The following is a 27,351-nucleotide window of genomic DNA, read 5'->3' as shown; positions in this document are numbered from 1 at the left end:
TTCAGCAATTCAATTAAAAAATCTATTATATAGATGTGTTATAAAAGTGATCTATTTCAAATGTTTATTTCTTTTAATGTTGATAATTATGCCCAGGTTTCTTTGATAGTGGCCTTCAGCTCGTCTGCATTGTTGGGTCTGGCGTCTCTCCTCTTCCTCTTCCTCTTGACAATATGGTCAAGCGAGTTTTCTGGCTAATCAATCACAGTGATACTGTGGTTATTACATTTTTAGTACTTTTTTCCTTCCACACAACTTTACATTACTATGCTTGGATACAGCAGGAGGGTGTCAATGACTTCCTTCTGGACATCTGTCAAGTCAGCAGTCTTCCCCATGATTTCGTATCCTACTGAATCAGACTAAGGGACCATTTTAAAAGCTTAGAAAAATCTTTGCAGGTGTTTTGTGTTGATTATTCTATCGTTCTGAGATAATGAATTTTGGGTTTTCATTGGCTTTAAGCCATGATCATCATCATTAAAAGATTCATTTTTGAATGGAATTACTGGAATAAATTATGATTTTCTAATTTATTTAGATGCACGTGTGTGTGTGTGTATGTGTGTGTTTGCTTGCTTGCTATATTTTTGTATTGTAACTCCTCACTTTCTCTGTCCATTCCCTCTCACCACATGTCCTCAGCTCAGACAATCCTGCTTCCCCTGTGTCCAATAATCAATAAGCTCTCATTCACATACAACACAAATCTAATCAGCTGCTTCAGCTTTTGTGAACACTGGTGAATTGTTGGATGTTATCAATAAAAGCAGCCTACATTTAGCTTTCCTGAGCACGTCGGTTATAAACAAATAACGCCTCACAAATGTACTGTCCCTGAACTGCGTCCAAATCTCGGGTGAATTATTGATAAGGGACTAAATTGTTATGCTTGGAATAGTTCCCGGTGACACTGCCCATAAAAGTCAAGTAAAATGGGGGAAGTGTTCAGAACAGTCTCTCACACACACACGCGCGCACACACACACACACCTCAGAGACCCTGCAAGATGGTTGGGTGTGGCTCACTTGCAGTTGCTAAGGCAATGGAGCTGTGCGTCATGGTGACGCAGAAGGACATGGTCCACTGATCATAATAATGCTCTGTGCTGTCTTCATAATGGGTGGGTGTGTGTGTGTATATATACATAGCTGTATAAAACTGTGTTAGATTTGGCCTCTTCACTTATTTAGCTGAAACTCAAACAACCAGGCTTCGAGTGGAGCATGAGCAAAGTGGCAGAAGAGCAAAAAGTAGTGCATAAAACAGCAGAATCAGGACCAGTCTGAGCAGCTCTAACAGCAGCAGATGCAGCATTGAATGTTACTGTAGCAGCTGCTGTATTAGAAGCACAAAAAGCAGCTGTTCAGGGATTAGGTGTGCTACCTCTGTTAGTGAAAGCAGCATCAGTATTATTACAGTTTTGAGACCAGCTTACTCTAAAACCCAGTGTTGTCGTTGTTTAAACCTAATAACCTCATTTACAAAAGATATTCCCACTTGGAAATCGTGGTCTAGGCTGACTATAAATAAACCTATTGGTGGTATTTTTACATTTTTCTTTTCATTTTTGTCCTTGATTATTTAATTAATCATTAAAATAATTGTTGGATTACTTGAATAGTTAATACAATAGATTCTTAAAATTCAAGCACTGGTAATATCAGCAGTTGTTTACAGCAGCGTAACAACTGTGAAAAATTCAGCAGCAGGGTTTTCTGTTTTGGAAAGAAAGTGAGAAAATCCCAGTGTGAATGAACACTGCTATATCCTGAAGAAGCGCTCCCCGCTCTCCTCACACCTCCAACTGCTAACAGCAGTAACTCGTCTAGCTCAGCAGGAGCCTTCAGCAGGATATCAGACTCAAGCCTGAATCTCTTCCTTATTATTTTTTTCCCTTTTAAATCAGTTATCTGATTCTTCCCTCCCAGGTTCCTAACCAGGAGAAGCAATGGAAGAACAGTGGTGGTGGAGAAATGCATATACAAACTGGGATTTGGGGCTGAGTAGCAGCTGTGCTGTTTGATGTCCCTGAGGCAGTTAGCTACATTCTCATTTAGTTCTACCCATCATTCCCTACCCAGAGGGGGGGATTAATAAGTCCAAATTCATCTATTCCATGTCTGAAATGTTTCTGTTTCCACCACACAAAAATGTTATTTTCCACTACATATTTTTCAGATGGGTTATATGTCTAGCAACCCATAGCAGCAGCAGGCATTGTGATCAATCATGTGGGCGCAACCAATAAAGGCTACTATGAAACACATACATTGATAATGATAAAGCAAAGGTGAAATACAGCGGCAAATAGAGGTTAGCCCACCAAAATGGAGTGAGGTTCAAGATGTGGTGCATCATGCAAAGGCAGATTCTGCTCCATTGCCTAATGTGTGTGCTGTATCGTGTGTACAAGTATGCACCTGAGATCTTGAAATGTTTGTGGAGGTTGATGGTCATAGTCTGGAAGAAAGGGATTATTCCAAAAGAGTGAAGAGGAGCAGGCGGTATCCTTATCCCTAAGGAGAAAGATGCTGTGGGCATAGAAGAGTTTCGGCCTATAAGTCTTCTTAATGTGGAGGGTAAGATTTTCTTTAATGTGATAGCGCAGAGATTTTTTATAATTTAGTTTGCTTATTTGAAAGGAACAGTTGATTGATACGTCAGTACAAAAGGCAGGGGTTTCTGGCTTTGCATGATGTTTGGAAAATAGCAGCATGATCTGGCATCAGATTCAGACAGCAAAGATAGAGGGTAGAGATCTACATCTCATTTTCCTAGATTTAGCGAATGCATTTGGCTTAGTGCCACATAAACTTATATGGAAAACTTTTGAATGTTTCCAGGTGCCAGATAAGGTTACTAAGGTTATGCTTCATAAAGCATATTCTGAGGACATTCAGTTTTGCTTTTGTAAAGGGGAATTTGTTACATCATGGCAGTGGTTAGAAATAGGTATAATTGCTGGATGTACGATTTCACCATTAGCATTTACAGTGGTGATAGATTTGGTAATCAGGGCCTCTAAGTGAGTCGTAGGTGGGGAGTGGTTGCATGATGGTACTCGGCTTCCCCCAATCAGGGCTTACATGGAAGACATGACGACTCTGACAACTACTGTGCCTTGCACACAGCAGTTGCTGGAGAAGTTAAATGATAATCTAAGGTTGGCTAGGTTGAAAGTTAAACCGAGCAAGTCTAGAAGTCTGTTGATTGTCAAAGGAAAACTTATACAGGAAAATTTTTGGATGGAAGGAGAAATGATTCATACAGTACTGGAGAGACCAATGAAGAGTTTAGGTAGATGGTATAGTGCAGTGCTAAATGATATCGACCAAGCTGTGGGAGTAAAGGCTGAATTGGTGAAGGTTATTAATAGCATTGATAGATCATGTCTGCCAGGGAAGTTGAAATTGTGGTGTCTGCAGTTTGGCTTACTGCCCTGTATTCGATGGCTGTTGACAGTTTATGATGTTACAATCACAGAAGTAGAGAGGATGGAAAGGGTTAAGAACAAGGCTATAAGGAAGTGGCTAAAGGTATGATATGGGAGAGGGGTACTGGAGCTACCACTCACAAGTTTAGTTCAGGAATTTAAATGTGCAAAAGGTGAGTTGCGAGATGATTTTGTCAGGATCAAAGGATGCAGTGGTTAAAGCAGCAGCACCAGTCACAAAAACAGGAAGGAAATGGAACCCACGAGTTGCAGTGCGGGTAGTCAGGAGCTCATTAGAGCTAACGGATGTGATTGGCCAAGTGCAATGTGGAAGAGCGAGCCTTGGGTCAGATGATTAGTGGAAAGAGTTCAGTAAGGCCACATCACCAGAGGGAAAGCAAATGATGACTAGATTTATTTGCAATCAGGAAGAAGATGCATGGTGTGCAACAGCAGCGTCACTGGCAAAACAAGGCCAATGTCTTCACTGGGAGAATCTAGAGAAGCGGAAGATCACTTAGCGATGGAGGCAAGTCATATTAAGTTTTTGCTTGGAGCAACTTATGATGTCCTTCCAACTCCACAAAACCTTAAACAGTGGGTAGGTGAAGGATTATGTACAGGGGTTGGCACACTGAAGCACATTCTATCAGCTTGTAAGGTTAGTTTGTCACAGGGGAGGTATACATGGCGACATAATCAGGTGCTAAGGGGTTTAGCATGGGCTGGAAACTATGGGCAGCTGTGAAGGATTTTTCAGAAACAGCTGAAAGGTCTAGTCAGTGGTTGTGGATAAGGAGAACACAGACTAGTTGGGGAAATGCACTGTAGAGGTGCTGTTGTGGTGGTTGGTGATGTAGCATGTAAAGATCACATGGAACTGGTGGTACTGAGCATGAAGTAGAAGTTAAGGGTAGCTGGTTGCTGATCAGATCATAAACAGCCAAAGCAACCTTAGGGTGTAGCTGTAGGATTGGAACAATAGAAATTGTGTGGCTGCCAGTAGGAAGAAAGCAGGGTGGGCCCAATGTGAAACTTTAATGGATTGGCATAGGATATTTTACATCTTAGCTTGTGTTTGATTATAATATGCAAATGCACACATGGCAGATTTAATGAATAATTATAATATGGCGATAAAGAACAAAATTGGACACACCAGGTAAAGTACAATAATCTCCAGAGTTTGACACCAATTCATGCTCCTCGGTAACTAGAATCCATTAGCATCCACTGGTATAAACTCCAGTTATAGTCAGAGTGAGCTCATGTGTGACTAGAGCTGCAAATTTTTCAGAGAATCCTGCTGCATCTCCTGCACATGCTGTACAGGCTTCACCCCGGGCCTAAAGCATGTGGAACATTTCCGTCTGTGAGAACGCATTGGACAGAAAATGTCTGGAAAATTATCTTTTTCTCCAGAGCTTCTCCACAATTCATACTCGAAAACAACTTAGCTGTGGTACAGAAGAGCGGTTTGAAATAGACAGGGATGCAAACAAGTAATTGAGTAAGTGACCAGTAAATCTTAAGGCCATTGTCAAATAGGCAATTCCATGTTACACAGTTCCCCACTAGAGTAAAGAGAAGTGTTGACATGGGCACATAGCTCATGTCAAAGGCTTGTGGGGGATCTTAAGTCTTCTTGAGTCATAAGTCCCAAGTCCAGTTCCAAGTGGGTCTGGACTCTGACCAAGTGCTTTCTTTATTATAATGCTAGAATATTATTTACTTTTTTTACTGTTTAATTTAGTGTTAATAAAACCATTGTGTCTGGCTTTTTTCTATTGCTGCCAGAACAAAACCTCCAAAATAGTACCTTTACTGGAAAAGGGGGAAAAACATTTAATGCAACAATTTCACTATGCATTCACATTTAATTTAGTTTCCAGCAATTTTTGTTGGCAAAACTGGAGTCTACATTTCTGGAAATTGCTACTGTGCCTGGTAGCAACAGGTCAAAAATAGGAAATTGTATATGGATTTATCCTGCTTCTCTTATAATGACATCTCATTCGTTCTTAGGATTGGCAGATATCATTGCTACACCATCTCTCTCTCTCTCTCTCTCTGTAGCCCTCAGCCAAAGTGAATCCTGATATTCTGTCTGAGTTGGTTCGGCCAAGTGTGGATTACCTACGGCACAAGAAGTTCCGCTCAGGCAATTACCCATCCTCCCTCAGTAATGAGACCGACAGGCTTGTGCACTGGTGTCATGGAGCGCCAGGTGTGGTGCACATGCTCATCATGGCCCATAAGGTAAATGACAAACAGAGTATAAACAAACACACACAACATAATGTCAACTTCTTTAATGAGAACGGCTGTATTATGTGTATCATTTTTAAATTATCACTGGAATTAAAAACCCATGCGTCTCTCTGTCTCTCCATCTCTGACTCGAAGAGTATCTGGCAGTGATGGCTTTGCAATGCATCTTAATGATGAATTTCACTGATCAATGCAGGGAGCTAATCAGAATGACTAATGAACACAGATCTTGTCTGGGTTCAGACTGTAATGAAATAAAGCATATTACCTGCTCATAGCTGCTCTATTAGACCTGCAAATCACATGCACAAGGTCACACCAGCTCATGAAGAATCTCTCACTCCTTTCTCCACATGATGTTTCTGACTATAGTTCATGCTTTCAAACTGGACAAAGCAACCAACACTGACATCTAGTGGTTGGACCTAAAAATAATTATTGGAATAAATATTTCACAAAATATTAAGGCGCTCCTCTCACAACTGACAGTCTGATATATTTTAAAAAAGTATATAAATAAACAAACAAACAAAAAAGACTTGACCTTGACCTGTGTGTGAGAAATCTGAATAAAAGTTGCGGTCACCAGAGGTCATCTCTACTGTCCCACAGATGTGATGTACACATCGCTGCAAGAAATGGTGTCTGCTCTTTAAAGAGTTCAGTTTGTATTAGCTGTACTATCAGCGAACGTTTCTCTGCTCCAATGAAAAGATTTCTTAGCATTTCTTCATATCACACCTTCCCACTTCTCATGGACAGATGGTCCATTTGCGCTTTCTCGCTCTTTCTCTCTATCTCTCTGAAATAGGCTGGCGGGAGAAACTGAGCATGTGTTATATTTGGAAACACATTTCCTCGGTAATGTGTTTAACTCTGCCGCTGTGACAAATGACAGTGTGCCTTTCAGCCATCACTCGTAGCATTCACATCAATTTTTTTCCCTCCAAAGGCATATGAGAAGATTCAAAGTGGACCCTCGGGTGGATCTCTATTAAGCACTTTCCTCTGTACCTCATACTTGTAACGTTATTTTTCCAAGCCCCCACAATGACAAGCTTTCTTTGATTTTCGGGCAGAATCTGAGCATTTTCTAGAGCTGCCATTCAGAAGTATTGAGGGCTAAAGCTGACTACTGTGCCATTTAGCAATATCAGAAAACAAGCATATCCAGAAACCTACTATTTCAATTACAGATCTCATGTATCATATGGTGCTTTTCCATTGCTTGGTACCTACCCTACTCCATTATAAAGCCCCCCACAAAAAAGGTACCTGCTGATGTTGCAAAACACGTTTCTACAGTAACAGTGGGATTTGGAAACCACAACAACTGCGGTTGTAATGTTAAGTGTAGTTTACTTAAGTGTGTTTGTACCATATTCTATAATGATTGTTATGTCAATTTTATGACTGTAATGTTTTTATACATTTATATGTCTATAATGATTTTAAATGTGAAAATTAAAAATCCACACGTTTTAGGACTTAATTACTTACTTTTATTTTACACATTTCTATAATGAAAAATTACAAATATTCAACTCACCCTCTGGAGAAAGGAATGTAATGTACCTTTAGGACACAAAACTAGACTTACAGGACTTTTTCGTTTTCCTTCTGAGAGCATATTGTAGTTCCTTTGTATTCGTGTATACAGTGTAGTTCTATTCTACTCTCAGTCACAATGCACAACTTAAATAACAACACAGACACAGAGGTCCAGTGGGTGTGATATTTGTAGATTAGATATGCTGATTACTACAGGAGATAGAAAGAGATGATTATGAGAGAGAGAGAGAGAGAGAGAGAGAGAGAGAGAGAGAGAGAGAATTGCAGGTGTCTTCATTGGTGTGATTAACTAAATGTGAAATATAATTACATATTAAAGTTAACCAAACAACAATGAATTAAAATAACTGCTTGAATCCTAACCACACTGTGTGTGTGTGTGTGTGTGTGTGTGTGTGTGGCCAGATTTTTAAGGATGAGAAGTACCTGAGGGATGCAGTGGAATGTGGGGAGGTGATCTGGCAGAGAGGACTACTGAGGAAGGGCTATGGGATTTGTCACGGCACAGCTGGCAATGGATATGCTTTTCTCTCCCTCTACAAACTCACACAGGAGCAGAAATATCTGTATAGAGCCTGCAAGGTACACAACTGAACAAACACAGAGCTGTTTATGTGTGTGTGTGAGCATTCTCTTGTAAATTCTAGAAAACTATAAGTTGTGTAGTTTATAAATGTTTATTTGCTTGTGTTTAATTATCTGCCTTTTAAATGTACAGTGCCCAGATATTTGCCGTTGTAATTACTGACTTTAGCTTTTTAAGGTGCACGCATATACGATCATGATGAGAAGAGAAGGGGGGGGAGGGGTAAACACAGCTTATATAATCTCTATATGCATGTAATGAAATGGAATGCTCTAAGTCGGACACAGACGAGTCTAAGGTCACAGTGCCCAGTGCCATGTGTCAGTGTCCAGCCACCCATTTTTGTGCTGTAGACAGTGAATCTGTGTTCTCTGGGGAGATGGAGCCATAATTTATACCTGTAGGATGAGTCAGAGTGGCTTTTGTGATCCAGAACTAATCACCCAACTTCAATGCTGACCTCAGTAATGTTCTAGTGGCTGAATGCCAAAGTCCAGCCAATATTTAGTCTAAGCCTTTCAAGACGTGTAGAGACCATTGCTGCAGTAGAAGAGTGACAAACTACCAAAAATACCTTTAATTTCAGAAGAAGTTCCACTGAGCAGGTGAAAAATTTTCGGCATGTTCAACACAGTATTGTGTGTGTGTCTGCACATGTATTGTTTGCATATTGATGACACATCGATTGGCCAGCCCACTGCTGCTGAGATCTCTGAGTGGATTGTGCTACGGAAGCCACTCCCCTGTGGTTCCATATTGAATTCCTCATGGCTCTTCTGCCATTCACCGTGCTGTGGGATCAGTCACTACCTCTTCACAATCTCAGCCATGTCACACAGCCTCACATAGATTTACCCAGCCTTACACTGCTTCTAATTATTTCATACTGCCTCACACAGCTTCACAAAGGTTCATATTGCTTCACACACTTACATGGGCTTCGCAGGGATATTTCTTTCAATGCACTGTTTTTTTGCAGTCAGTTTCGTTTTGCATGTTGTGACATTATGGCCTGTGTTTAGATGTCTTTGCTTTGTATTGTGTTAATACTTATGCATAAGTATAAGTATATAATAACTAAACTGCAGCAGAATTTGTTTATGAAGCTGCTTGGGTGGTCTCAGTCTCCTTGTTTGGTGCACACCAGTTTGAATAGAACAGTTCACACCTTTTCTAATGAACTGCACTAATAGAGCAATCACAACAGGGTTTATTTTAATCAGAACAAAGCTGATAATATAAACAACCTCAGCAAAGATTACATCCATCCATCCATCCATTATCTGTCCAATTTTAGGGTCGCGGGGGGTCCAGAGCCTACCTGGAATCATCGGGCGCAAGGCGGGAATACATCCTGGAGGGGACACCAGTCCTTCACAGGGCAACACAGCGCCACACACATTCACTCACACACTCACACCTACGGACACTTTCAAGTCGCCAATCCACCTGCAACGTGTGTTTTTGGACTGTGGGAGGAAACCGGATGGCACGGTGGTGCAGCAGGTAGTGTCGCAGTCACACAGCTCCAGGGACCTGGAGGTTGTGGGTTTGATTCCCGCTCCGGGTGACTGTCAGTGAGGAGTTGGTGTGTTCTGCCCATGTCCTGGTGGGTTTCCTCCGGGTGCTCCGGTTTCCTCCCACAGTCCAAAAACACACGTTGGTAGGTGGATTGGTGACTCAAAAGTGTCCGCAGGTGTGAGTGAATGTGTGTGTGTGTGTCTATGTTGCCCTGTGAAGGACTCCAGGGTGTATTCCCGCCTTGCGCCCAATGATTCCAGGTAGGCTCTGATATATATCAGTTTTATTCGTTCATAAGTGATTATGTAATATTACATGTTTATATACATATACTATTACATCTTAATGAAAAAGTTCTAATAAGATGGTAATTTCTTTAAAGGAAATTGTCCTTAGCTTTAATGGAAAATATATCCTTTGTAATTAGAAAAATTCAGCTTGGAAAAAAATGGAATTTCAAACATGTATTGAATTTGAAAATGCTTTATAAATTCTGGGGTTTGAGATTTGGAGCTTGCACATTTATATGAGAAAGGTCTATTTGGAAACTGAATTAATTTGCATTAATGGCCTTATCTGGTGTATTTATCCCTAGCTGATTTTGTTAAAAATCCAATCAAAACTTTAACTTTAGGAGTTTTCCTTTAAATGTGCATTTCCATCCTCTAAACCAGTGGTTCTCAAACTTTTTAGACCAAGTACCACCCATTATCAAAACAAAAGATCCAGTACCACCTATGATTTTTACCGCAGAAACATGTGGCCCCTGTTCTGGCCATAAGGCATTTTTATTTACTTGGAATTTGCATACTTAACACAAAATGATCAAAAATAATTACTAAAACTTATAAAGAATACAAATCACTAGGCCTAAAACTGAATGTTTTAAACAATTATACGTTTATGAGAACATAAAATTTATGGGCAATAAGCTTTTTGAAAGAAATAAAAATGAGAAGAGGTCAGTTTATCCTTTATGTGCTTTAATAGGCTACAGGTGAAAACAGCTGTCAGGACTGGGTTGAATGACTGGGGCTGATGCAAATGCAATAACAACAAACTTTGACACAAAGACATTGAACTGAGACACAAAGGAAACCAACAGAGATAATTATACTTGGAAAACTAGACAGGATACTTAGACAGAAGGACCAATACAGAGAGAACTAGACTGAGAGACGGATACAGACAGACCTGGACTGGGAGACAAATACAGAGAGACCTAGACAGGGATGAGACCTGAACAGAGAGCCTGATACAAGTAATTTAACAGAGGACCTTAGACAAAGACAGGGAGAACTAGACAGGTATACAGAGAGACAGACACTTACACAGGGTTACTGAGACTGAGAGACCAACAGACTAGGGAGATAGAACGAAGTTCTAACAGACTAGAGAGAGAGAGAGAGAGAGAGAGAGAGAAACATTAACAGACCAACTGAGCACAGAAAGGAAATCCAAACAGTAGAACAAAAGTACAAAAGGTAGTATATTGGCATAAACTGGAATAGAGAGAGAAACAGACCAACCAAACAGGCAAAGCAAGGGTAAACAAAGGGAAGAGAAAGAAACAGACAGACCTAACAGACATACAAAGGGATGCGTTTTCTGCGTTTTCCTTTGGCCATGCTTTCCTTCAGCCGAGTGTTTTCTTCTATTTTGTCTTCATGTCTTCAAATCTTACAGATTTCTTGCTAAGTTTTTCTCTATTTTTGCCTCTGGATTTAGTTCTTCTGGTCTTCGGAGTATTTCCTGGGCTACATTCTTACTAAATGTAGGGTTTTAAGGTTTATTTTTTTCTTATTGTTAATTATAAAGGTAGTAGAAATAATTTGCCTGATGTGACCTGAGGAGGTTTAGTAATGTATGATGCACTACAGATACTGCAAAGCTTTTAATACAACACTGTACTATCACTTAAACCTTCTTACATTTGAATATTCCTTTTTTACTCTTCCTGACAAAGCTCACAAATCTGTTTTGCAGTCTAGGACAGTGCCGGCCTCCAGACTGACCCTCTGTCCCTGCCGAGGGACACTCTGTGTTTTGATTGGAGACATACAGACTGCTGGTGTGGGATGCTTTCCTATTAGAGCTCTAATAATTACTGCAGCATGGCCAAACTGGCCAACTAATGAAGCCATAATGGGTTCCGCTGTTCCTGCATTATTGCAGTAACCTTTTACAGCGGGAGTCAAATTATCTGCCAGACATGACTCTTGTCTGGGCCATGAGAAAAAGAAGAATGCACTCAGTGACTGTCGCAGCAACTCCAGCTTTATGTGCAGAGTTGCACTGGCAATGTGGTTGTGCTTTTCCTGTCAAAGCAATGACACTACGAGTTGATTTCTCTGGGAGTGAGAAGACATTTATAATCATACACAAGATAGGTTGGAGGTTGGCAACTCCAATCTCCACCCCAAATTTTTGGTTTAAATTTACATCTGGCTCGAATACAGACCTACAGCTGATCTGGTTTTTGTTTTGCCTGTCGTGCATTTTATCAGTCTTATTATATGCAGATTACTTTATGTTAATGATGTTGGCTGAGATGTCTTGCCCCACCGGTACAAGTTTCAAATGTCGCCCATGTCTCCATGTATACTGACCCTGTGACAAACTAACCTTACAAGCTGAATATGCTTCAGCATGCCAACCCCTGTACATAATGTACAACTTGGGTCTTCACCTAGCCACTGTCCAAGATTTTACTGTGTTAGAAGGACGTCGTAAGTTGTTCCCAGCTAAAACTTAATATGATTTGCCTCCATTGCCCACAGCTCTTGCCAGGAAATCTTCCACTGTTGTTCCACTGCTGTTGCGCACAGTGCTCCCTCTTCCTGCTCGTGAATAAAACTAATCATCATTTGCCTTCTCTCTGGTGATTATAGCCTTACTAAAGACCAATCACATCCCTTAGCTCTAATGAGTTCCTCGCTACCTGCACATCTATGTTGGCTACTAAATGGCTACATTTTACATTTAAAATCCTCAAATAAATTTGAGTGGTAGCTCCAGTATCCCTCTCCCATATCATTCCATGCTACTTAAACACTGCGGCACCCGTAGCCATTTCCTTATGACCTTGTTCATAACCCTTTCCATCCTCTCCATTTCTGTGATTGAAACATCATAAACTGTCAATGGGCTACCCAATATGAGGCAGTAAGTCAAACTGCAGACACCACAATTTCAACTTCCCTGGCAAAAACGAACTATCAGTGCTATTAACTGTTCAGCTTTTATTCCCATGACCTGCTCAATATCATGTAGTGCAGCACTATACCATTGACTTAAACTCTTCACTGGTCTCTTCCAGTACCGTAGGGATCATTTTGTCGTTCCATCAAAAAATTTTCCTCCACAAGATTTCCTTGAAAATTGACAGACTTCTAGTAGCCTAGCCAATCTTACACTATTATTTAACTTCCCCAGTAGTCATCAGCGTCTTCATGTCATCCACATAAGCCTTAATTGGGTGGAGCCGATTGCCGTCATGCAGACCCCCCCCCCCCCCTTTCTACATCTTGGACGGTGATTATACTTTAATGTAGTTTGCGCTCTTCCAAATTTATAGTAAGTTCCTTACTATGTTTACTGCAAAAGTCAACATTACCCACTTATAGAGCAGGAATAGAGCAATATCCTCATCTCTGTTCATTCTTTTCAGCATTTGGAGGGCTCTTTGTTGTCTAAAAAACTCCAAAGTGCTGTTTTTCTGCCATGAGCAGAAAGAAAAATCTAACCATACAGACTAAGATAATTTGAATCTTAACAATTTACAGACAGTGGGGTTTCATAAACACATTAGATTAGGTTTCAGGCATGCAGACTGGAAAGCTAACATACTCAGAACTTTATTAAAAGTGCGTGTGATATATATGTGTGTGTATATAAAGTGTGTGTGTAATAAATATAATTATGGTGAATGTAACCTTTAAGCAAGAATTGTGAAAGTTGATTACAGGGTGTGAAAGTATCTACTGACATGATTTGCTCAGATTTAATGCACTTTATATCCTGTAAACATTCACAAATGCTTTACTGCAGTAACAGCCAGTTAGTATTTGGACAAACCATTATTATACACAGTTCCACTGTTTCAGTCTCATGCTGAAGAGTTTTATAGCTCTGTAAACAACACTGCAGTGTGCACAAAATTGCATACCTGTGTCCACAATGGTTTGACCTTAAACTAGCTAGAGTCAGGATTCATTCATTTTAGGGCTGTGTACATATGTTTTGGCATAGCATGTATGTGTCTACCTCATTTCCATAAGATGTATGGATTTCATGCATTGCATGAACCAAAATGTGTACTTTTGTTTTGCTTTAATGTAGATATGCTTCTGATTATATGTTGTAGTTTGCTGAGTGGTGTCTAGACTATGGAACACATGGCTGCCGTATTCCAGACCGCCCATATTCCCTCTTTGAAGGTATAGTTTTTTTCACTTCTGTCCTTTTATACTCATCTTTCTGAAATAATCTTCTGACCTTTCCTCTCTCTATAAAAGAGTATCACTGTAATAGTCATTATTGTTTCTGAGGATTCTCAAGTCTTCAACAAAGGCCAGTTACAAAGAAGTAGATAACAGGCATTTCACCCATGTTTCCATCCTTGAAGAATCATGACCTTCTTTCTGTATTAGACATCATTAGATTTAGTCATTATATAGAAGAGTATAAAAGGCATAGAGCGGTTTCTGTGATCTATCTCTGAGAGTTTTGTCTGTTTGCATGCTGAGTTTCTTCAGTAACAAAAAGGTTGCTTTAGTCCTTAGGTTCCACGTGGATTCAAGAATAGATCTATATACATTTGAGTGAAGGGACAATGAGCAGAAATGTTGAAAGCATGGGTATCAGCCCTTAATAAAGTCATCAAATAAAATGAGGTTTTGTCAGAACCATACATAAAGATTTTTTTTAATGCATAACTGATGCTTATGTGCAGTTATACAGTACCAGTCAAAAATTTGGAAACATCACATTAGTCATTGGTGGAATAGGACTATTCACTGTATAGAACTGTGTACCAGCCCTACCTCAGAACAATGCAAGTTCTGGTCTCAAACACATTAAGAAGGCAAGCAGTTCCACAATTTAACACTTGACGAGGTCATAGCTGTTCACTGAAAACCTTTCCAGGTGAGGACCTCATGAAGCTGACTGAAAGAACTTTAAGAGTGTGCAAAGCTGTCATCAAAGCAAAAGGTGGCTATTTTGAATCTGAAATATAAAATATATTCTGGTTTGTTTAATACTTTAGTTTACTACATAATTCCATATGTGTTCCTTCATAGTTTTAATATATTCCATATTCATTTACAATATAGAAAATAATGTAAAAAAAAAAAACAGAGAAAACATTGGATGGTACTGTACATTCACAATATGTGAAAAATGGCCGAAAACAAAGGAAACCCTCCCTGAGTGCCCAAACATTTGATTGGTAATGTACATTTGGCCCTCTGTAGCTTTCCACCGTTTCACAGATTCTCAGTCTCAGTCCAGCACGTGGTTTTAGCATTGTTCATGTCTCTTTTCATTCATCTGCTGTTTGCATTTGTACTGAGCAAGTATTGACTTTGTTTCATCATTTTTCTTTAAACCAGTGCTTTCCAAAGTAGGGGCACAGCACTGTTGCACAGGGGTGCAGCAAGGCAAAATCGAGACATGTTTGAGCACTGCTAGCTCAGTATATCAGAGTGATGGGCAGGGGGGATAACTGGACCAAGGCTCACTCAGTCAGCCATAGTGATTTCCCTGCATCCGAGTTCACATGTGTGGACACGTGCTCATCCTGGCTGTTCCGAGCACATTTCTATGACTCTGAGTTGTAGGTAAAACACACAATGCATAAAGTGTGAGCAACCCATCAACAAAGAATTCTGAAAACCCACTTTTGCCAATGCCCACCCAACAGACAATTTCTGGGTATGCCCTTAGTGAGGGCTCAAAAATTATTCTTATCTTCAAAATAATAATAATAATAATAATACGTAAATAAATCAATAAAAAAATAAAGGAGCACCGCAGAAAAAACTTTGGCCACCACTGTCCTAAACAATAATTAAACAATATATCAGCTATTTGCATCTACATTCTGTATCATAGAGATGATATAAAAGCTTGCTGGAGGGGATTGGGTTATTTGCAACAATTACATCTTTTTATATAAGGGACTTGAGCATCAGTAGGTTTTGATATCTATGGGGGATTGTGGAACAATTCCCCAGCAGACAAGGAGCATTGATTATAATAAAGTAAAATATATATATACACAGTAAGAATTATGTCCATTTCCAAATGACAACAGAATTAAAAGCATTGTAAATGTCCTTCAGTAATGTCACAATTCCAAATGAAACATGGTAACAGTGGGAGGGGCTTTGATTTAGCATTGCTTCAGACTTGGTGGAGCTGATGAGAAATGCTATTATTGATTAATACTACCCCTCATCCCACCCCTCAGCCTATTCTGATGTAAGCAGACTTCGGACCACGTTTATGCTGTGTGTTAGAAGACACTAGAACAAGAATTTTTGACAAATGTAACATTTTTAATGCAACTAGGCACATGCGCTAACGAGTTAAATAGGTTAAGAGGTTATTTTGGGTGTCAAGCTGACTTTGCACATGAGTGCCTGCAGTCTTCTCTAGTGTAGCATCATTCCTCCATGTGTGCTCTGGGCTGGATGCCAGCAGCCATGATCAAGGAGTTGGCATCCAAAGCCATTCATCTGCAGCCTTACCTTATTGTTGCTATAGTAACACCCTTTCCTGCACCAGAGTCTTTGTAACAATAGCCCCTGATTGGTGGAGCCTACCTCGCACCAGATGCAGAAAGGCTAGTGGTAGGCGTGAGCCTCAGTATACACAAACACACACACACACACACACACACACACACACAAACACCAGAGAGAACACACCCTCAGTGCTCATTCACCATCATCATGACAAAGAGCATCATATCCATGACCCTTCTCTAGAGGTGGGAATACGTAATTTACAGTGAATATTTAGATCTTTTTTACAAAACCGTTATATTTGTTGCATGTGGTTTGTTTCACTGATCCCTTATTTAGGAGTATTTCAAATTAAGATGGAATGTGATTGCAAACTAACTTAATGTTCCAACCACAGATATGTCAGAATGATTTGGGCAGTAAATGATTGCTATCGCTTTAAAAACATATCTCCGTTTTTGTTGATATTTTTGTGTACCACATCATTTGAACACAGCAGCTGTCCTTCACATTTTGTGAAAATATTCACGATGAATGGACCAGTAGAAATGCACAAATTACTTGGAATATAATTTTTTTACATTCACTTCCACTGAAAGTTTTTCTGTCTCCTTTAAAATTACTATTGAGAGATTTTTTTTTCTTCACAGCAACGATATTTAATTGTGATTTCAATTAAAAATTTTTTCTGTTTTATTTCTATACACATTAATTTCTATATTACTATATAATAATATCCTCTATTATAATAATGAACAAGGTGTGACAGACTACAAAGTTTAGAACATTTGCACTTATTTCCTGCTCAGACAGGAAACCTAAGCTGTATCCAAAGAAAGCCATCTTGGGCATTATTTCTAACATTGCATTTGTCCGCACTGATTTAAAATAAAATTAGACAATTTCAATAAAATATTCCAAATAAACAAAATGAATTAATGAATGAAGTCCTTAAAGTGGGATTTTAAAAAAATCACTCTAAAAGGATGTTTTTGTGGGAGGAGCAGGATTGATCAGTTAAAAAATGTATTCTGCGAGTTGTCGTGGGGGTGCTGAGGTGAGGAAAACACTGCAATGAGACCGCGGTCACGCCATCTGCACTTCGCGAAAACGCAGTCACGCCATCTACACTAGGATTTCTTGTGCGCTTCTACATCACAGTTTACGGTAGAACGTGTGCGAGCGAGAGGGGGGACTCGCAGAAAAGCGCAGATATTGAAAATTCATAAGAAATTAATTTAAAACATAATTCAATACAGTTAATATTAAAAACAGGCCTGATTGGCTAAAAGAACGGTTTGTTACCAGAAAATCTCACTGTTGTATTGAAAAACATGTCCTCAGGTACACAGGGTATAACATTTATGTGCATTTACTGTAAGAATTAGAAGTAATAGGCTTGAAAAAAACTTCAAAAAACCATATGGATATTAAATTCCATAAAATGGTTAAATCAAACTGTTACCAGACCACTCCACTGCATTCTTGAAGAGCATGTTCTCAGGTACTCATGGTATAATTTTCATACATTTTTACTGTAGGAATATGAAGTAATATTATTTGATGATGTTTAATTTACATATATGGACAATTTTGAGTTCTATTAAAGGGTTAAATCAAACTGTTACCAAACCACTCCCAGCAGCCTTGAAGAACATGTTCTAGAGTACCCAGAGAATAATTGTCGTACATTTTTACCGTAGGAATTTGGAGTAATATCATTTCAAACTCATAAATATGCTGTTTAATTTACAAATATTGCAGAATTTTGAGAGCTATTAAAGGGTTAAATCAAACTGTTACCAAACCATTCCACTGCAGCCTTGAAGGACATGTTCTCAGGTACCCAGAGAATAATTTTTATAAATTTCTACTGTAGGAATTTGGAGTAATAGCATTACAAACTTCATAAGAATAACAACACAATTCCACAAATTGCAGAATGCTGAAGGCCATAAAATGGTTAAATCAAACTGTTACCAGACCACTCCACTGCAGTCTTGAAGAGCATGTTCTCAGGTACCCAGAGAATAATTTTCATACATTTTTACTGTAGGAATTTGGAGTAATATTATTTCAAATCTCATAAAAAATGATGCTTAATTTACATATGTGGCCAATTCTGAGTGCTATTAAAGGGTTAAATCAAACTGTTACCAAACCATTCCACTGCAGTTTTGAAGAGCATGTTCTCAGGTACCCAGAGAATAATTTTTATACATTTTTACTGTAGGAATTTGGAGAAATATCATTTCAAACTTATAAATATGCTGTTTAATTTACAAATATTGCAAAATTGTGAGAGCTATTAAAGGGTTAAATCAAATTGTTACCAAACAACTTCACTGAAGCCTTGAAGAACATGTTCCAAGGTACCCAGAGAATAATTGTCGTGCATTTTTACTGTAGGAATTTGGAGTAATAGCATTACAAACTTCAAAAGAATTTTGTTTAATTTGCATATAAGGCAAAATTGTGAGTCCTATTAAAGAGTTAAATCAAATTGTTACCAAACCATTCCACTGCAGCCTTAAAGATTATGTTCTCAGGTACTCAGAGAATAAGTTTTATACATTTTTACTGTAGGAATTTGGAGTTAGAGCATTTCAAATTTCAGTAAAAATTGTTAAATTTGCAAATATTGCAAAATTCTGAGAGCTATTAATGGGTTAAATCAAACTGTTACCAAACCACTCCACTGCAGCCTTAAAGAATATGTTCTCGGGTACTCAGAGAATAATTTTTATACATTTGTACTGTAGGAATTTGGAGTAATATCATTTCAAACTTATAAATATGCTGTTTAATTTACAAATATTGCAGAATTTTGAGAGCTATTAAAGGGTTAAATCAAATTGTTACCAAATCACTTTACTGAAGCCTTGAAGAACATGTCCCAAGGTACCCAGAGAATAATTGTCGTACATTTTTACTGTAGGAATTTGGAGTAATAGCATTACAAACTTCATAAGAATTTTGTTTAATTTGCATATAAGGCAAAATTGTGAGTCCTATTAAAGGGTTAAATCAAACTGTTACCAAACCACTCCACTGCAGCCTTGAAGAACATGTTCTAGAGTACCCAGACTATAATGTTCATACATTTTTACTGTAAGAATGTGGAGTAATAGCATTACAAACTTCATAAGAATAAAAACACAATACCATAAATTGCAGAATTCTGAAGGCCATAAAATGGTTAAATCAAACTGTTACCAGACCACTCCACTGCAGCCTTGAACAACATTTTCTAGAGTACCCAGGGTACAAATTTCATACATTTTTACTGTAGGAATTTGGAGTAATATTATTTCAAATCTCATAAAAAGTGATGTTGAATTTACATATATGGCAAATTTTGAGTGCTACTAAAGGGTTAAATCAAACTGTTACCAGACCACTCCACTGCAGTCTTGAAGAGCATGTTCTCAGGTACTCAGGGTATAATTGTCATACATTTTTACTGTAGGAATTTGGAGTAATAGCATTACAAACTTCATAAGAATAACAACACAATTCCACAAATTGCAGAATGCTGAAGGCCATAAAATGGTTAAATCAAACTGTTACCAGACCACTCCACTGCAGTCTTGAAGAGCATGTTCTCAGGTACCCAGAGAATAATTTTCATACAATTTTACTGTAGGAATTTGGAGAAATATCATTTTAAACTTATAAATATGCTGTTTAATTTACAAATATTGCAAAATTGTGAGAGCTATTAAAGGGTTAAATCAAATTGTTACCAAATCACTTCACTGAAGCCTTGAAGAACATGTTCCAAGGTACCTAGAGAATAATTTTTATACATTTTTACTGTAAGAATTTGGAGTAAGAGCATTTCACATTTCAGTAAAAATTGTTTAATTTGCCAATATTGCAAAATTGTGAGCGCTATTAAACGGTTAAATCAAACTGTTACCAGACCACTCCACTGCAGTCTTGAAGAGCATGTTCTCAGGTACCCAGAGAATAATTTTCATACATTTTTACTGTAGGAATTTGGAGTAATATTATTTCAAATCTCATAAAAATGATGCTTAATTTACATATGTGGCCAATTCTGAGTGCTATTAAAGGGTTAAATCAAACTGTTACCAAACCATTCCACTGCAGTCTTGAAGAGCATGTTCTCAGGTACCCAGAGAATAATTTTTATACATTTTTACTGTAGGAATTTGGAGAAATATCATTTCAAACTTATAAATATGCTGTTTAATTTACAAATATTGCAAAATTGTGAGAGCTATTAAAGGGTTAAATCAAATTGTTACCAAACAACTTCACTGAAGCCTTGAAGAACATGTTCCAAGGTACCCAGAGAATAATTGTCGTACATTTTTACTGTAGGAATTTGGAGTAATAGCATTACAAACTTCATAAGAATTTTGTTTAATTTGCATATAAGGCAAAATTGTGAGTCCTATTAAAGGGTTAAATCAAACTGTTACCAAACCACTCCACTGCAGCCTTGAAGAACATGTTCTAGAGTACCCAGACTATAATGTTCATACATTTTTACTGTAAGAATGTGGAGTAATAGCATTACAAACTTCATAAGAATAAAAACACAATTCCATAAATTGCAGAATTCTGAAGGCCATAAAATGGTTAAATCAAACTGTTACCAGACCACTCCACTGCAGCCTTGAACAACATTTTCTAGAGTACCCAGGGTACAAATTTCATACATTTTTACTGTAGGAATTTGGAGTAATATTATTTCAAATCTCATAAAAAGTGATGTTGAATTTACATATATGGCAAATTTTGAGTGCTACTAAAGGGTTAAATCAAACTGTTACCAGACCACTCCAGTGCAGCCTTGAAGAATATGTTCTCAGGTACTCAGAGAATAATTTTTTATACATTTTTACAGTAGGAATTTGGAGTAATATCATTTCAAACTTATAAATATGCTGTTTAATTTACAAATATTGCAAAATTGTGAGAGCTATTAAAGGGTTAAATCAAACTGTTACCAAATCACTTCACTGAAGCCTTGAAGAACATGTCCCAAGGTACCCAGAGAATAATTGTCGTGCATTTTTACTGTAGGAATTTGGAGTAATAGCATTTCAAATCTCATAAAAATGATGTTTAATTTACATATATGGCAAAATTGTGAGTCAATTAATAGTAATATTTAAAATTTCCCTAAAAATTATGGTTAGATACAATTGATAGAATTTAGTTAGATAGAATTTTAAAAATGTTTAAAAATGTTAAATTCAACAATAAGACAATAACTTTCAAACTTTAAAAACTCTTTTCAAGACTACAGACATGATCTCTAGCATTTTTTGAATTTAACATTTTTAAACATTTTTAAAATTCTATTATAACTGTCATTTTCAGGAAATATGAATTACTAGCAGGAGATAATCATTAACTGCTTTTACCCACAATACCAAAACTAAACGATAATGAAATCGTATGCACATTGTACCTAAGAAAAAAGGTTTTAAAGACTGCACTTGGCTCCCTGGTAACACTGCAATTGTATCTAACCATAATTTTTAGGGAAATTTTAAATATTACTATTCCGAACACACAAAAAAACAAAAAAACATACTTACCTGAGACCATGTTCTTTGTAAATGCAGTACATATCCCTGGTAATTAGTACCTAGTACTATAAACTTTTTACGGTCTTAAACATTACGAGATTCATAAAATTAAATTATAATTTTTTCTGAATTTTACCATACTATTCCTCCAAATTCCTAGAGTAAAAAGTTATGAGAATTATACCCAGGGAAACTGAAAATATGTACTTCAAGACTGCAGTGGACAGTTTCTTGTAAATTATCTGGTAACATTTTGATTTAACCCATTATTAGCACTCAATTTTGCAATATGTGCAAATTAAACATAATATTTTAGTGAATTTTGCAATGCTATTACTCCAAATTCCTACAGTAAAAATTATTCTCTGGGTACTCTAGAACATGTTCTTCAAGGCTGCATTGGAATAGTCTGGTAACAGTATGATTTAACGCTTTAATAGCACTCAAAAATGCTATGCATGTAAATCAAACATCATTTTTTTATGAGAATTAAAATAATATTACTCCAAATTCCTACTGTAAATATGTATGAAAAGTATAATCTGGGTACTCTAGAACATGTTCTTCAAGGCTGCAGTGGAGTAGTCTGGTAACAGTTCGATTTAACCCTTTAATAGCATTCACAATATTGCAATATGTGCAAATTAAAAAGTTTTACTGAATTTGCAATGCTATTACTCCAAATTCTTACAGTAAAAATCTATGACGATTGTACCCTGGGTACTCTAGAACATGTTCTTCAAGGCTGTCATGGAGTGGTTTGGTAACAGTTTGATTTAACCATTTAATAAGACTCACAATTTTGCCATATATGTAAATTAAACATCATTTTTATGAGATTTGAAATGCTATTACTCCAAATTCCTACAGTAAAAATGCACGACAATTATTCTCTGGGTACCTTGGGACATGTTCTTCAAGGCTTCAGTGAAGTGATTTGGTAACAGTTTGATTTAACCCTTTAATAGCTCTCACAATTTTGCAATATTTGTAAATTAAACAGCATATTTATAAGTTTGAAATGATATTACTCCAAATTCCTACAGTAAAAATGTATAAAAATTATTCTCTGAGTACCTGAGAACATATTCTTCAAGGCTGCAGTGGAGTGGTCTGGTAACAGTTTGATTTAACCCTTTAGTAGCACTCAAAATTTGCCATATATGTAAATTCAACATCACTTTTTATGAGATTTGAAATAATATTACTCCAAATTCCTACAGTAAAAATGTATGAAATTTGTACCCTGGGTACTCTAGAAAATGTTGTTCAAGGCTGCAGTGGAGTGGTCTGGTAACAGTTTGATTTAACCATTTTATGGCCTTCAGAATTCTGCAATTTATGGAATTGTGTTTTTATTCTTATGAAGTTTGTAATGCTATTACTCCACATTCTTACAGTAAAAATGTATGAACATTATAGTCTGGGTACTCTAGAACATGTTCTTCAAGGCTGCAGTGGAGTGGTTTGGTAACAGTTTGATTTAACCCTTTAATAGGACTCACAATTTTGCCTTATATGCAAATTAAACAAAATTCTTATGAAGTTTGTAATGCTATTACTCCAAATTCCTACAGTAAAAATGTACGACAATTATTCTCTGGGTACCTTGGAACATGTTCTTCAAGGCTTCAGTGAAGTTGTTTGGTAACAATTTGATTTAACCCTTTAATAGCTCTCACAATTTTGCAATATTTGTAAATTAAACAGCATATTTATAAGTTTGAAATGATATTTCTCCAAATTCCTACAGTAAAAATGTATAAAAATTATTCTCTGGGTACCTGAGAACATGCTCTTCAAGACTGCAGTGGAATGGTTTGGTAACAGTTTGATTTAACCCTTTAATAGCACTCAGAATTGGCCACATATGTAAATTAAGCATCATTTTTATGAGATTTGAAATAATATTACTCCAAATTCCTACAGTAAAAATGTATGAAAAGTATTCTCTGGGTACCTGAGAACATGCTCTTCAAGACTGCAGTGGAGTGGTCTGGTAACAGTTTGATTTAACCGTTTAATAGCGCTCACAATTTTGCAATATTGGCAAATTAAAAAATTTTTACTGAAATGTGAAATGCTCTTACTCCAAATTCTTACAGTAAAAATGTATAAAAATTATTCTCTAGGTACCTTGGAACATGTTCTTCAAGGCTTCAGTGAAGTGATTTGGTAACAATTTGATTTAACCCTTTAATAGCTCTCACAATTTTGCAATATTTGTAAATTAAACAGCATATTTATAAGTTTAAAATGATATTTCTCCAAATTCCTACAGTAAAATTGTATGAAAATTATTCTCTGGGTACCTGAGAACATGCTCTTCAAGACTGCAGTGGAGTGGTCTGGTAACAGTTTGATTTAACCAATTTATGGCCTTCAGCATTCTGCAATTTGTGGAATTGTGTTGTTATTCTTATGAAGTTTGTAATGCTATTACTCCAAATTCCTACAGTAAAAATGTATGACAATTATACCCTGAGTACCTGAGAACATGCTCTTCAAGACTGCAGTGGAGTGGTCTGGTAACAGTTTGATTTAACCCTTTAGTAGCACTCAAAATTTGCCATATATGTAAATTCAACATCACTTTTTATGAGATTTGAAATAATATTACTCCAAATTCCTACAGTAAAAATGTATGAAATTTGTACCCTGGGTACTCTAGAAAATGTTGTTCAAGGCTGCAGTGGAGTGGTCTGGTAACAGTTTGATTTAACCATTTTATGGCCTTCAGAATTCTGCAATTTATGGAATTGTGTTTTTATTCTTATGAAGTTTGTAATGCTATTACTCCACATTCTTACAGTAAAAATGTATGAACATTATAGTCTGGGTACTCTAGAACATGTTCTTCAAGGCTGCAGTGGAGTGGTTTGGTAACAGTTTGATTTAACCCTTTAATAGGACTCACAATTTTGCCTTATATGCAAATTAAACAAAATTCTTATGAAGTTTGTAATGCTATTACTCCAAATTCCTACAGTAAAAATGTACGACAATTATTCTCTGGGTACCTTGGGACATGTTCTTCAAGGCTTCAGTGAAGTGATTCGGTAACAATTTGATTTAGACCTTTAATAGCTCTCAAAATTCTGCAATATTTGTAAATTAAACAGCATATTTATAAGTTTGAAATGATATTACTCCAAATTCCTACAGTACAAATGTATAAAAATTATTCTCTGAGTACCCGAGAACATATTCTTTAAGGCTGCAGTGGAGTGGTTTGGTAACAGTTTGATTTAACCCATTAATAGCTCTCAGAATTTTGCAATATTTGCAAATTTAACAATTTTTACTGAAATTTGAAATGCTCTAACTCCAAATTCCTACAGTAAAAATGTATAAAACTTATTCTCTGAGTACCTGAGAACATAATCTTTAAGGCTGCAGTGGAATGGTTTGGTAACAATTTGATTTAACTCTTTAATAGGACTCACAATTTTGCCTTATATGCAAATTAAACGAAATTCTTTTGAAGTTTGTAATGCTATTACTCCAAATTCCTACAGTAAAAATGCACGACAATTATTCTCTGGGTACCTTGGAACATGTTCTTCAAGGCTTCAGTGAAGTTGTTTGGTAACAATTTGATTTAACCCTTTAATAGCTCTCAAAATTTTGCAATATTTGTAAATTAAACAGCATATTTATAAGTTTGAAATGATATTTCTCCAAATTCCTACAGTAAAAATGTATAAAAATTATTCTCTGGGTACCTGAGAACATGCTCTTCAAAACTGCAGTGGAATGGTTTGGTAACAGTTTGATTTAACCCTTTAATAGCACTCAGAATTGGCCACATATGTAAATTAAGCATCATTTTTTATGAGATTTGAAATAATATTACTCCAAATTCCTACAGTAAAAATGTATGAAAATTATTCTCTGGGTACCTGAGAACATGCTCTTCAAGACTGCAGTGGAGTGGTCTGGTAACAGTTTGATTTAACCCTTTAATAGCTCTCAAAATTCTGCAATATTTGTAAATTAAACAGCATATTTATGAGTTTGAAATGATATTACTCCAAATTCCTACAGTAAAAATGTACGACAATTATTCTCTGGGTACTCTAGAACATGTTCTTCAAGGCTGCTGGGAGTGGTTTGGTAACAGTTTGATTTAACCCTTTAATAGAACTCAAAATTGTCCATATATGTAAATTAAACATCATCAAATAATATTACTTCATATTCCTACAGTAAAAATGTATGAAAATTATACCATGAGTACCTGAGAACATGCTCTTCAAGAATGCAGTGGAGTGGTCTGGTAACAGTTTGATTTAACCATTTTATGGAATTTAATATCCATAGGGTTTTTTGAAGTTTTTTTCAAGCCTATTACTTCTAATTCTTACAGTAAATGCACATAAATGTTATACCCTGTGTACCTGAGGACATGTTTTTCAATACAACAGTGAGATTTTCTGGTAACAAACCGTTCTTTTAGCCAATCAGGTGTTTAATATTTTAGCCAATCAGGTGTTTAATATTTTAGCCAATCAGGTGTTTAAAATCAGGTGTTTAAGGTTTTTAATATTAACTGTATTGAATTATGTTTTAAATTAATTTCTTATGAATTTTCAATATCTGCGCTTTTCTGCGAGTCCCCCCTCTCGCTCGCACACGTTCTACCGTAAACTGTGATGTAGAAGCGCACAAGAAATCCTAGTGTAGATGGCGTGACTGCGTTTTCGCGAAGTGCAGATGGCGTGACCGCGGTGCAATGAGCCGAGTACTCCTGGACCCTGATTGAGATTGTTTGATTCAGTCCAAGATAATGACACAAATGTACCTTTTTCCTTTTTTCAGGCATGCTAAGACATTAGTGTCTGTCTCTCTGTCTCTCCTCTCTCTGTAGGAATGGCTGGAGCGATACACTTTCTCTCAGACCTGGCTCAGCCTCAGGCTTCCAGATTTCCTGCCTTTGAACTTTAACCTGGACCTTGGAAAGCACTGACTTTTATGCCCTAGTTATCAGAAGAGAGCTGAGACGGTGAAAACGCCGATATCCCAGGGCACACACACGCAAAAATGTGAAGGAAAAAAAAAAGAATATCCCGACCTTCAGCCTTTAACTTAAACACGCGGCCTGTCTCTGTCACTTGGACGTTTTGCCCTCGCTGTGCTATTTTTTTAAAACGTGTGAAAGGATGAGTTGTGTGTAGTCTTTGTAAAAATGTCCCATTTATTCCCATTTGTCGCATTCTTTTTTCTAAAAAGGGATGGTCTTCAATTTAAAATGGATCCTTGCCTCTGCATGCTTGTGTTTGGATTCTATAGCAGTGCCTCGATCGCCTCATGTTCGCCTCTGACTTTATCGCTCGTGTGAAAGGGCTTTTCCTGTGTTCACACCTGTCTTTGTCGTGTCATTGCATGGGGATGGCTGAAACGTGCCACTGTACAGATCTAATTAGACTATTAACATCACTGATGCACCCAAAATTGCGTGGGTGTTCCTATGAGTGTTGAGTTTGAATGTGTGTCAGTGCAGTTGATGTTTGAACATGTCGTCTTAAGAGATTGAGAAGAAAAACAATTTTCCAGTAAAAATTGGTCACTCAGGCAGACTGTTGTTTTGAATGTTGCAATAAATTGGGCTTCTTTGAACTGAAACATATCTGAGTAGAAAT

At 37.1% G+C, this 27,351-nt stretch overlaps 1 protein-coding gene across 2 annotated transcripts in view; it reads left to right on the top strand.

Moving 5' to 3' along the window:
- lancl2 (LanC lantibiotic synthetase component C-like 2 (bacterial)) overlaps window positions 1-27,351 on the top strand; it is a 51,114-nt gene extending 23,763 nt beyond the window's left edge. For both annotated transcript variants that reach the window (XM_066683260.1, XM_066683261.1), the window contains exons 7-10: window positions 5,514-5,696; window positions 7,686-7,862; window positions 13,754-13,826; window positions 26,580-27,351. In XM_066683260.1, coding sequence (XP_066539357.1) covers window positions 5,514-5,696; window positions 7,686-7,862; window positions 13,754-13,826; window positions 26,580-26,656 — 510 coding nt within the window. In that variant the 3' untranslated portion in view covers window positions 26,657-27,351. The remainder of the gene's footprint in view (window positions 1-5,513; window positions 5,697-7,685; window positions 7,863-13,753; window positions 13,827-26,579) is intronic.

The sequence above is a fragment of the Hoplias malabaricus genome, chromosome 10, assembly GCF_029633855.1.
Source record: "Hoplias malabaricus isolate fHopMal1 chromosome 10, fHopMal1.hap1, whole genome shotgun sequence".
Taxonomy (NCBI): Eukaryota; Metazoa; Chordata; class Actinopteri; order Characiformes; family Erythrinidae; genus Hoplias; species Hoplias malabaricus.
This window is presented reverse-complemented; position numbering and strand designations above follow the sequence as displayed.